The following is a 13831-nucleotide window of genomic DNA, read 5'->3' on the forward strand; positions in this document are numbered from 1 at the left end:
GTAGTTTCAATGACCAAATCTTGCTGGTAAATGCAACTGCCACCTTGCTAATTCAGGACATTCTTTCCTTTTGGATATTGCTATTGGCTGGAATTTTACTGCCAAAGTATGTGAGTTGACCCACTTCCCGTACTCCTTTGCCTTCTAATGTAAAGCTTGAGTTGGGAGCTGATATTAACCCTATATTTTGTGATGCTGGACAGCCTTTTGATCTTTGCTTGCATGTTGGTTGAGTGGTTATACAAAAGAGCTATGTCATCAGCAAAAACTATTATCTTCTGCTAAACTGTTGCTTACCCTGAGTAATGTTAATTAGATTGACTTAAGTGATAGTGTAGACTTGCACTGAGAGTAACAGCTTCTTGTTTCTGGATAAGTACATGGAGACAAGCTCTCTTATTTTGGACAAAATGAAGTTTAAAGAGTTGGGACATGGAGACCATGAATGAGGAAATGTAGTAATCAAGGTGAGAGAATGGAAGAGAATGAAAACTAAAGCAGAGGTCTGATTTGTATAATATCTGATTCGGGCAATGTTTCTGGGAGTTGTAATAGGTAGATTTAGAATAACTTTTATATGCATCCATAATAAATTTGAAATAAGCTTCTCATAATGACAGAATAGTCAATATTCACATCGAGGATGAGAACTCTCTAAAGCTAACCTAAGATTATAGCTAAAAGCCAGATCATTTGCAATTAATAATTAAATGGAACAATACATGGACAAGAGAGGAAAAATATATATACTGTGGAAAATGAGAACCTATGCCTATGTTATTTATCACATTTTCATAAAATTCAATTTCAAAACCATCTAGGCAATTTCTCCTCCCAAATGAACAAGTTCTGTTCAATGAGTGCCTTATCTAATTCAAGAGCTATTACTTATATATATATATATATTCCACTTCTTGACGGCTGTTAAAATTATGTTCCTCATAAAGAAATTTTAAGATGTAGCTTAAGAACTTCCTCCTTCACCAAAGGAATGTGTCTCTAATGTGTGGTCTGCAGTTGAAATGCCAACTGTTCCTGGTATAATTAGCCCATTAAGATTGCTTGGTAATTGCTCACAATGCTAGAGGCAAAATACAAGTTTGGACTCATAAGGAGCATACACATTACAATTGTCATGTTATAAGCTTCTCCTCCTTGCCTTCAAACTCCGCATAATTCCACACCCACATATATCTCTGTTCTAATTCCTTGTCCCCCCCTTTAACTTCTTCACTGGGCCAACAAATCTGTTTCCTCACTGCCTTTATTCCTTTCATCTCCACGCTTTCTATCTCGCTATCCCATGAGCTTGGAATACACTTTCTATCCATTTGTACAAGGCACCACCCTTCACACAGCAGCATCTGTGAATATTGTGAACCATCTCTGCTTTGCTAGGAAACTCCATCTCCTCCTGGCAGACAAAGACCGCGGCCTCAGCAATCCTCTTGGTTGGATTACAGCAATGTGATATAACTGACCATGAAACCTTCAGCACTTGGGAAACTTCCACTAGTTCAGAACACTGCAGCACATCTCAGCAACACAGGCTACCACAACCATATCAAACCAGTCCCTCTGCTCTCTACTCTGGCTTCCCAAAGAATTTCAAATCAAGTTCAAGGTCTTGATCCTTATTTTCAAAGCACTCCATGGCCTGGGCCAAGGACACCCAGAAGACTGTCTTAAGATCCGTGGCAAATATCGTGGTTGACAACTGTGCTCCTCTCGCACAGCAGAACTCTCAACAAAAAGAGTAAAGCATGTCTGTGAGGGAAACAGAACTTCCTCTAAGGGTGGCTTGAGACTGTGGAATGAATTCCCTCAGGAACTAATGATCATTGCAAACCTCATAAGAACAGCCATACTGGGTCAGACCAATGATCCAGCTAGCCCACTATCCTCTCTTCCAACAGTGACAATGCCAGGTGCTTCAAAGGGAATACATTGAGTGACCTATCTCCTGTCATTCACTCTCAGCTTCTGGCTAGGGACATGCAGAACGTGGGGTTGCATTCCTGACCATCTTGGCTAGTTACCACTTCATATTCCGCATGCAAGGTACATTTCCTTGACTTGCCTTCTCTTACATAAACACCTGAAATTTTTAATTTATATTAAAAAAATTTAACAAACAAAACTCCCAGGCCTTTATCAAAACAAGACACTCCACTGTACACCTCACTCTGGGGAAAGGATGAGAGAAAAAAAGCATGTCAGAGATGCATAGACACATTGCTTAATGCACTACTGGAGGGTGCTCAAGACATTATGGTGCTAAGCATGGTATACATGGTTACAAAACAGAAAGAACAGAATCAAGATAATTTCCCACTATGCAATCAAGATTGCCTCTGGGCTGCTCTAAGTTACAGGTAGATGCAATGGTCCCCATGGGGCTGTTGTGGCAGTTGGAGATTGCTGAAGCTCACCAGAAATACAGCCATGCTCCCTTCCCACAGTCACACTCCTTGCTCCACAGGTTGTGTCTAGCACTAGGTATGCCAGCTTTAAGCCAACTGGGGATTCCTCCAGGATAGGAGAATCCTCAGATGGCTATTTAAGCCAGCATTATGGCCACATTACATAGCTGCAGTGGTGCAGTGGTGCAAAACCTTGCCCAATGTTTATATGTGATACTGTATTCTTCATATCACATTATTATACTCCTCCTTCAGGATGAACTCAATCCTGACAAATGCTAACAGAGGCCACATGGCTGTTTTCCCAAACATCTTCAAGGACATAGGAAATTAAGAAATCTCACAATCACTGGTAATCTAAAATGATATGTCTTGCTAAAGCCAATCTCACTTCTTCTCAGAGAAGGAATTCACTATCAGCATGAATCTGTCTCTTAATATACTTTTATAATATAGGACATTATTAGTAACAAAAGTGATTCAACTGACTATAACTGAATCTTTGTACTGACAGTAATAGCAATTTCTATACCCAATACCTTGTGTGTTAAGGATAGTCGCAAAGGATAATAATAATTACTGCATAAATCAGAGATGCCTAGAAAATCCAATCTCACTCTGAGTCAAATATTTAAATAAGCACAGACTGCTTTCTGTAGGAAGCAAGATGGGGTGAAAAATAGTAAACTAAGAAGAACGAGGAGTACTTGTGGCACCTTAGAGACTAACAAATTTATTTGGGCATAAGCTTTCAAGGGCTAAAACCCACTTCATCAGATGCATGCAGTGGGAAACACAGTAGGAAGATATACATATATAAAGAACATGAAAAAATGGGGGTTGCCATACCAACTCCAATGAGACTAATTAATTAAGGAGGGCTATTATCAGCAAGAGAAAAAAACTTTTGTAGTGATAATCAGGATGGCCCATTTCAAATAGTTGACAAGAAGGAGTCACCCACAACTATTTCACATTTGGGGACAATATATACCTTCAAGTCAGTGGCACTGCTATGCATGGCCCCACAATATACCAACACTTTTATGGTTGACTTAAGAATAATGCTTCCTCAGCTCCCGTCCCCTAATGCCCCTACTCTACTTGCGCTACATTGATGACATCTTCATAATCTGGACCCATGGAAGCCTTGAGGAATTCCACCATGATTTCAACAATTTCCATCCCATTATCAACCTCAGCCTGGACCAGCCCACACAAGAGATCCACTTCCTGGACATTAGAGTGCTAATAAGCGATGGTCACAAACACCATCCTATACTGGAAACCTACTGACCGCTATACTTACCTACATGCCTCCAGCTTTCATCCAGATCACGTCACATGATCCATTGTCTACAGCCAAGCTCTAAGATACAATCACATTTGCTCCAATCCCTCAGACAGAGACAAACACCTACAAGATCTCTATCAAGCATTCTTAAAACTACAATACCTACCAGCTAAAGTGAAGAAACAGATTGACAGAGCCAGAAGAGTACCAGAAGTCAATTACTACAGGACAGATCCAACAAGAAAGTGACAAAACGCCACTAGCCGTCACCATCAGACGCCAACTAAAACCTCTCCAAAGCATCATCAAGAATCTAAAACCTATCCTGAAGGACAATCTTCCCTCTCACAGATCTTGGGAGACCAGTCCTCGCTTACAGACAGCTCCCCAACCTGAAGCAAATACTCACCAGCAACCACACACCAAAAACACTAACGCAGGAACCTATCTTTGCAACAAAGCCCATTGCCAACTCTGTCCACATATCTATTCAGGGAACACCATCATAGGACCTAATCACATCAGCCACACCATCAGGGGCTCGTTCACCTGCACATCTACCTATGTGATATATGCCATCATGTGCCATGTACATTGGCCAAACTGGACAGTCTCTACACAAAAGAATAAATGGACACAAATCAGACATCAAGAATTATAACATTCAAAAACCAGTCGGAGAATACTTCAACCTCCCTGGATACTCAATTACAGACCTAAAAGTCACAATTCTTCAACAAAAAAACTTCAAAAACAGACTCCAACAAGAAACTGCAGAACTGGAATTAATTTGGAAATTGGACACCATTAAATTAGGCTTGAATAAAGACTGGGAGTGGACGGTCATTACACAAACTAAAAACTATTTCCCCTTGCTAATTTCCCCCCTACTGTTAGTCGCATCTTCTTGTCAACTATTTGAAATGGGCCATCCTGATTATCACTACAAAAGGTTTTTTTTCTCATGCTGATAATAACCCACCTTAATTGATTTGTCTCACAGCTGGTATGGCAAGCCCCATTTTTTCATGTTCTCTGTGTATGTGTCTTCCTACTGTATTTTTCACTGCATGCATCTGATGAAGTGGGTTTTAGCCCATGAAAGCTTATGCCCAAATAAATTTGTTAGTCTCTAAGGTGCCACGAGTACTCTTCATTCTTTTTGCCGATACAGACTAACACGGCTACCACTCTGAAACCGGGAGACTCTCATAGCCCTTTCTATACTTATAACTCATTCTATACTTCAGTTTTGTTCATATCACAAATAAGTGAACAGACCATGCGTTCTCGTTTGTTACATCTTCTTGATGACATCAATTGTTAAAGAAACACTAGATTTTAGTAAGAAGCTCAGGCAGCAGTAATTCAAACTCCATCCTTAAGCTTGCAAATAAAGCTGTAAGACAAGTTATGTTTTGCTGTTCTCCCAAATTAAGATCTTTACATTATCCATTTTTCCACAATATATTAACATCTTTATTTATATATTTCAACTGATGAAAAGCAGCATTTTTGGAACTACTACCTTTGAATATATTTGATGATATTGCTAATATTTCTCTGCAGATAGAAATTAAGTTTATTCACCTGTACCTAGAGTTCTTTAAGACAGACTCTGCATGTTAACACCGATGGAATGTGCCAGCATTGCAACTCTGACTGTGGAACATTTCACATCAGTGTCATCTGGAATGTTCTTGGACCTGCTCCTCCACCCGTTCCTGAATATTCTGAGGGCAAGGCTATGGGGAAGATGGTGAAAGGACTCCTAAAGCAGAAGACAACTTATCAGGTTCCAGATCCGCATCCTGGTATTCAGTGGGGCCCATCATTGTTTCCTCTGACAACATGTGGGACAACCACTGGGGAATGCTCTCTGTACTCCAGACAGAGATGGATTTGGGAGAAAAGGATCCAATGTATAAGGCTTCCACTGACTTCCAGGAGGGATGGGTCCCTGTAAAACAAGTATGTTCAACATCCCCAAAATATGTAGGTGAGGGCCAATAAAGATATAGTCTGTAGCTACATGAACTGAGGAGCATCTGTATATGGTCTGTAGCTACATGAACTGAGGAGCATCATCACATGCATCCGACGAAGTGGGTATTCACACAAGAAAGCTCATGCTCCAATACGTCTGTTAGTCTATAAGGTGCCACAGGACTCTTTGCTGCTTTTATAGATCCAGACTAACATGACTACCCCTCTGACACTTGACATCTGTATAGTGTTTGCTCTGATACCTTTTCTTTGCACATGTTGGGAGATGAGATGGTAAAGAATGGCTGCTTATCTTGTATAGTAACTAGAGTACTCCCAGGTGTATGGTCCCTATCTGTACTACCACCTCAGCAGCCTCTTGTGAGAGGGGTCCCTGAAGAGGATGGTCCTCATTCCACTGTTTTAGTGGACAGTGGTCCAGAGCACACTTGGCTGACAGTGCCAAGGAACAAGTGTCGTGTTCTCTTTAAGCTTCTGACAAACCTGCACTGCAGTGCAGAGTCTCACCCAACAGAGTGAATTGTGGAAGAAATCCTTTTCCTAGAAAAGAACTTAGAAAGGGATTTTTCACATTGTCCTTGTGAGAGTGTTTACTCTTACTCTCTTCATGTCTCCCCTATTTTCTTCTAGAGTCCTTAACTCTGCTTGCAGTGGTCCCGGAGCTGGAGATAACTGTGCTTGAAAGAGTACTTCTTGTTGCATTTGCCCAATGCACAGAGAATCTGATGGGCTAGGGTCAGACTCTGGTCTCATTGAGCAATCACCAGGAACGTTCGGAGTCTGAACTCATGGGACTGACCAATTCAGTGAAAGTCTGAGAGATGTTACAGCTGGGTGAGATATGAGCTTCCCGGAGGCAATACAAACAAGTGTTGTAGCTGTCACTGACCAGGAAGTCCCAGAGGAAGACCATGCAGTTCTTGAAGCCCGGGTCCTTGGGCATGCTAGGGGTGGGAGGGATAGAACAAGGAACCTCAAACCTTTAAAAGCTCTCCAAAATTAACCAACCTCTGGCCTCGGTTCACAAGGTATTTTTGGAACTGACCTTGAGAGAACCAAGGAAGACCAAGAACAGTGCTTGGCTCTGCTAACAGGAACTGTATCTCATGCCACACTCTTATTCAGAAGTGGAGACATTGGATTCAAAGGGGCATTCCTATTAAACCTGGCTATGCTAACACAGACTGACACCTGTAGGGTTCTGCTATTTCTAGGCTTATGATCCAATGGCTTAGGATCCTTCAGTACCTAAGATTTTGCTTTCACTCCAGAAGTGGAAGACAGTACCTTTGTAAGCATCTTTTTATTCCCCGAGGGCTAAGGTACTGTTCCAGGCCTCTCAGTACTCACAAAACAAGGGTTTGAGAAACCAGAGGGTTTGGCTGTGATTGCCTGCTGAAGTAGTAAGGCTTGGAGATGGTTCTGAAGCGTCTTGCCAGCTCTTGTGGTGAAAGCACTGTAGTTTGCACACAGTGAAAGAATATGTCCTTCCCCCAGACATCTCATATGGTCGTCCAAAGCAGGGACAAGAGGTAAACCACTTAAATACCACTTAAAGGCTTCTTCCCCTTCAGATTCACCATAGGATCCGTAAGCCCACACCATGGTGTGGCAAGTAATAAAAACTAATAATGGAAATAATTTTATAAGGAAAATAAGCTAAATTTCTAACACTAATCCTAACTAACTCAGAAATCTAATATACTGAGTCTTCATAGAGGTTGACTCTGAGACAGAGCAGCTTAGAAACGCTCCTGGTCTGCCTGCTGCTGCAGCGGGAAAGAACTGAGGCAGCTGGAGCACCACATCCCTTTTATAACCTGGCCCTCAGAATATTCAGGAACCATGAGGAAAGGGACAGCAGGGGGCACAAGCATGCTCTAACAGGCACTGCTATGAAATGTTCCCCTATCAAAGATTCATCACCTGCACAACCATGAGTGGGAATGTGTAGAGGCCACTCAAATAATTCCTCTGTCTGAAACAAAGCTTCTATATTATGCCTTCCAGTTTACTTGCTTGTTTAGGAAGCTTAAAGGTAAACTGACAGATATTGCAACTCCATATACTATCTTTAGGGACCAATGTATACAATTTATGAATGTTTATGTATGACTGTTCTACTCCATGGGGAGGGGGAGGAGGTCATCACAGCTCCTCCAGGAGCTAAAGACAGTGGGGGCTGATTATCCCTGAGATTGTAAACAACTCCACAAAAGTTCCACCCTCTCCATTTTCCAGAGACAAAGAAAGGGGCTTTTGGTATAAAAGGATGAGTTGAAACTGACTGGTTGTCTTCCTTTTGATTCAGCAAATGGATAGAACCTTCTGTCCAAGGAAAGGCCCCACCCCTTGCTGAAGGCTTGGAAGGAAGATTGGCCTATTAGACTCTCCATGTGGAAAATAGGTTTTTTCTGGTATATTTAGTATGTATGTTAATTAATTGTTTTTAATGTTTTTTCTGTAATGCTTTTGCCCTGCAAATAAATGTGCTTACCTTGAAAGAGCTGTATTGTCCCTGGTTAAAACACTGTTATTGTCCTAAGCCAGGGGTTGGCAACCTTTCAGAAGTGGTGTGTCAAGTCTTCATTTATTCACTCTAATTTAAGGTTTCGTGTGCCAGTAATACATTTTAATGTTTTTAGAAGGTTTCTTTCTACAAGTCTATAATATATAACTAAACTATTGTTGTATTTAAAGTAAATAAGGTTTTAAAAATGTTTAAGAAGCTTCATTTAAAATTGAATTAAAATGCAGAGCCCCGAGACCAATGGCCAGGACCTGGACAGTATGAGTGCCACTGAAAATCAACTTGTGTGCTGCCTTCGGTACACGTGCCATAGGTTGCCTACCCCTGTTCTAAGCCAAGCACAGGCACTGGCTGTTAGGCAAACTGGCTTGCTGGGGATATCACAGTGTGTAGCAGGGGATTGTGCAGTCTTTAATCCTGGTCAGAGGGGAGTGGGACAATAGTCGACACCCAGAGATAGGTGACAGCTGGAGACCTGACTGAGCACTTCTGGAATGGGCCACAGAAGGAATTCACATACAGTTATCCTAAAACTGTAAACAGCTTCACTTCCCTATACAGTAACTTACCAATTGCTTTTGTGTAATGTCTGGCACCAAGTAACAGTTCTGGAGCTCTATACCAGAATGTCACCACAACTGGATCCAAATCTGCTAAAGGTTTCAGAGGTGAATTGAACAATCTTGCAAAACCCATGTCGGCTGAAAAATAAATATTAAAACTTTTGTTTGACTATACATAAGTCACACAATGACAAGCAATATTTATAAGCATGATAAGCAAAATGTTTATTAGAATACGATGTGACCTAATATCATTGAACATTTTAAATCATGGTTATTAGATATCTGACTGAATTACTTCAAATTATATGGGCCTAACTCCATTGACTTCAATTAAGTGATACCATTATGTAACATTTAAAAGGTGGCTTCACCGTGGATCTCTAGTGCAGTAAAACAATTATATCATGGCTGTAATCAGGGCTGGGCGAGCAGGGCAGCCACCCGCAGTGCAAAGCTGCATGGGCAGTGCGGGCATGCGGGGGCCATGTGCTCCCCCCAGATTTCAGCCATCCATTTAGCACAGAGGTTTTCAAACTATGAGGCTTGCCTCCTGCCAGAAGCCGGCAGATCAGAAGCTGGTTGGAGCTGCCTGCTCTGCTTGGGCCCCTGGCTCTCTGCGCTGTGGGGGCCAGGGCGCTGGCTAGCTCCCCGGGAGCCTTCTTTACCCTGCTCCCCAAGCTGGGCTGCCTCTGCATGGCCAGGCACTTCCCAAACAGGACAAGCAGCACAACTCCAAACTGCTCCTTGAAACGTTCATTTCTTCCCCCGAAGGAGCCCAACGCCGGCCAGCGACACCCTCTGAAGCCAGCCCCTACCTGTGGAGCCCAGCTGCCATGAGATGTCCCTGAGGCAATTGCTCGCTGCTGCAGAGCAGCAGCAGAGCCAGGAGTAGTCCTGATGACTGATGCCAATGTATCCACAAAATGAGAGTAAAACAATGGCAGTGCAAGTTTCCCTGTACTATCCTTCTAATGTACCCAAACCCTGACTTGGAAGGATCACGTCTAGGAGTAAGAAAGTAATTTAGTCTGCACATTAGCAGAGTTCCCTCAACTACCATTACTGCACAGCAAGCCAGTGTGCTGTAGATTTACACCCTGACTTGCTGCGCAGCTGTGTCTCATATGGACACTGCCACAGTGTGCTAAAAGTTTCAGAATGCTCTTTGGCTACTACTACTTTTAAAGCACAGTAAGCCAAAGCATACTACAGAACTTCCAGTGTGCTGTAGCTATGTGCACATGGGACATTACTGCACAGCAAGCTAGTGTACTGTAGATTCACACCCTGGCCTGCTGCACAGGAACATACTGTATAGACAAGCCCTAAGATATTTGCAGGATCAGGCACTAAATCCTGGCCCCTCTGCTGAATCCACCAATGAATGCCTTTTAATACACACTCTGATGGCAGTAAATTTCAAATGCTATCAAGTTGTATAAATCAAAAGTGCTAAGATAATATAGAGATAGAAATGTATTTTATATAGGACTGGCTTTGTAGTAATGAGGAGGAACACTGGCAGGAGCAGACTGTCAAGTGTGGATAAACACTCAAAAGCATGGATGCATATCCAAACCTCACCTGAACTGTTTTTAATGCAATTTTGCATGCAAAATCTCAAGTTAAAGGGTTCTCTCACAACAATTCAGCTCTCCTCTTTCTAGGAGTGACCAATACAAAGAACTGAAGAAGCATATAAACACAAAACTTAGTCAAACATTTTCCAAAAAGTTCAGGTTGACTCAAGGAATGGGCAAAAATTCAGGTGGGTTACTATTTTATCCTAACTGATTTGAACATTCCCACCCAATACCTAAAAATAGCATACATCTACTATATTAAAAACAAATTTGATATCCTCTTTATTATTGCCTAATACCTGCATAGTATAATTAGATATGTGATTAATAGCTTCCACAGTGATTTTGTGTTTCCACTTTGATGCCTAATAGTTTTTTATTGTACAGGGAAATCTTCAAAAGAAAAGTGCACCATCTCTTTAAATTTTATATGTTAACATTGTCTGAGGAAATGTAGCATTGTTAAATACCATATTAATTCTTGGTTACAATAAATCCACTATTGCTCCATAATTCTTCAATATTTAACTTGTTTCGTTTACCAAAAATGGATTTTCAGTAATTGCATTAACAAAAATGTGAACAACTGTTAAAACCAGTACTTAAAAACATAATTGCCATACCATATCAGACCAATTATCCAGTTACCTTTCTAGTCCAGTAACTTGTCTCTAAAAGTCACTGGTACCGGAATGGCAGGTAGAAGTTGCAAGAAGCCTGTGTTGGGCAACTATTGATAAACACAGCCACAAGGAAAATTTCTACCAAACTGTTGATAGTTAGTATTTGTTTATGCCCTGAAGCATGCCCTCATCTATACTTTTATCGTACCTAGTGTAAGTATACATGTCCTCATTATCCATATAAATGTCTAATCCTTGCTAAATTCTTAACTTCAAACATACTTTTTGGCCAATATTCAGTTGAATTAGGAGTTATGTACAGAATCTTCTTATTAAGAATACAGTGAATTTTAGAATGTTCTGTTATTTTAAACTACCACGTTGCATAGCAAGTTCATTATTCATTGTATATCTAATGAATATGTTATTGAAAGGGTTACCTATTTTGACTCTTCCTCTTTCAGCACCTTCTCCCATTACCAGAATGTTTGCTGGTTTCTGAAAAATAAAAAGCAGAATATTCATCTGACTGACACCTTATGAGACAATCAAAACCCTGGGTAAATTGCTCAAATTGTTAATTACTCTCACTATTAAAAATTGGCACCTTATTTCTAGTCTGAATTTGTCTAACTTAAACTTCCAGTCACTGGATCACAAGCTAGACTTAAGATCTCCTTATTATCAAATTTCTACTCTTCCTGTAGATACTTATGGACTGTGATTAAATCATTTCTTAACCTTCCTCTTTGATAAGCTACACAGATGGAACATCTTAGACCTTTCACTATTAATGCAGGTTTTCCAATTCTTTTATCATTCTCGTGGCTCTTCTCTGAAACCTCTCCAATTTTTCAACATTATTCCTGAATTCTGAACACCAAACTGGACACAATATTCTAGCAGTAGTTGCATCAGTTCTACTCAACAGTCCCTGGTTCTATTCAACAGTCCCTTCTTTATGCATCCTACAATCACATTAGCCCTTTTAGCCAGTGTCACATCGGAAGCTGATTCAGTTGATAAGCAACTATGACACCTAAGAATTTTTCAGTCACTGTTTCCCAGGATAGAGTCTCTGTCACAGGCTGTCTAGCCCTTTAAGGCAAGCCAGGCACAGCCTTGCCTGTGACCATCACGCTCAGCTGGGGGATAGTTGTCCAACGACTTAATTAAAAGTCTGCAAGGGATCAGTGAGAGGACTACTTAAACTGACCTGTGAACACAGTCTGGGAGAGGAGACCCAGGAGAGAGGAGCAAAGGGGAGTTCCCTCTCTCTGGGAAGGGCCTGGTAAAGTCAGACTAGAAGATATCCACAGGGAGCCGGGGAGGCAACATATAGTTGAGGAAACCTGCTGGGAATAAATAGTACAGGAAGAAGCTCTGCAGGACATAGGAGATGCAGTGAAAGGCAGAGAACTTTAGAGTAGCGCAAGGGGGCAGAAGAATTATTAGTTTGTATTTTTATCTGAACTTACAGGTGAACCTTTCTTACACTAGAAGGGGATGAACTTTTAAGTGACCTGGCCAGAGGTACAGGCCATGGAAAAACTAGACAGATAGGCTCTTATGGGACCAAGAAAGTGGTTACTGGGGAGGGTGCGAGAGGGGGGTGTTAGAGACAAGAACCCCTGCAACACCACAACTTTATGCCAGGGAGTTCTATGACAGTCAGTGCAATTGCATACAGTCCACCACTCTGCAAGTATGGCCTACATTCTTTGTTCCTAGATATATGACTTTACATTTGGCTGTAAAGAAACACCTATTGTTTGCTTGAGCCTAGTTTATCAAGTCATCCAAATCGCTCTATGTCAGTTACCTGTCCTCTTCATAATTTACCACTCCCCCAATCTCTGTGCCACCTGCAAACCTTATCAGTGATGATTTCGTGTTTTCTTCCCGGTCATCAATAAAAATATTAAATAGCCTAGGACCAAGACCTTTAATTAAATTTTAATTTTACCTTTAAAAACACTTACAAATAATTAAAATGTCAGCAATTTCTACATTGAGGTACAAGCAGAGACCCAAGAACACTGTCGGGAACATTTAGATTTTTTGAATGGTGGCCCATGAAGTCCTTGTCTTGGGCTAGGTCCACACAATTTTTTTTGCTGATCATGAATGTGATTTTTATTAAATGACATTTTTATACTAACAAAAGCTCTTATGTGGAAGCAGTTATCCCAGCAAAAAGTGCTTTTTCCAGTACAGTTAATTTTGTTAGGGGAACTGTATAAGCTATATCAACAAAAGCAATCTTTTGCCAGTACAAACTGTGTCTACAGCATAGCTATACAGACAAACCTTTTCTAGTGCAGATTAAGCCTTGGCTGATAATACAAAGTCTTTATAAGTATCTCATGCAATCTGCAACTCTTCAAAGCAAACAAATAGTCCATTCCAAACATTAGCTATATAAAATGTGCATATTACATTACAACAATTGTTGTACAATTGAACAATAAGCACGGTTTAGACTTCCTAAACATTAATAGACATATCTTGGAAGATTTTCTACTATTGTATTAACTACAAAAAAAATGAACAAGATTTTAAATGTGAAATTATTTAAATAGAGGGATACACAACAGCAACCTTCAAAGCATAACTTTAGATACTTTCATTCAAACATTTATCATGAAGTAGGTTTAAATATACAGTTTAAAACTGCTGGCAACTCAACGGATCACATCAAGTTTGACTTTCTCCAAAAATTAAAAGACAGTGAACAAAACTCATGCCATAACCTCAATCAGTTTATCAATTCCTAACACCATATCCCTGAAGTTAAAACAAGAT

General features: G+C 40.7%; 1 protein-coding gene across 2 annotated transcripts in view; it reads right to left on the minus strand.

The window, feature by feature from the left end:
* Positions 1–13831, minus strand: part of CDK19 (cyclin dependent kinase 19) — a 232839-nt gene that overhangs the window by 45842 nt on the left and 173166 nt on the right. For both annotated transcript variants that reach the window (XM_030556124.1, XM_030556123.1), the window contains exons 5-6: positions 11467–11524; positions 8824–8955 (exon numbers count right to left, since the gene is read on the minus strand). In XM_030556124.1, the coding sequence (XP_030411984.1) occupies positions 8824–8955; positions 11467–11524 (190 nt within the window). The remainder of the gene's footprint in view (positions 1–8823; positions 8956–11466; positions 11525–13831) is intronic.

Source organism: Gopherus evgoodei, chromosome 3, assembly GCF_007399415.2.
Source record: "Gopherus evgoodei ecotype Sinaloan lineage chromosome 3, rGopEvg1_v1.p, whole genome shotgun sequence".
Classification (NCBI taxonomy): domain Eukaryota; kingdom Metazoa; phylum Chordata; order Testudines; family Testudinidae; genus Gopherus; species Gopherus evgoodei.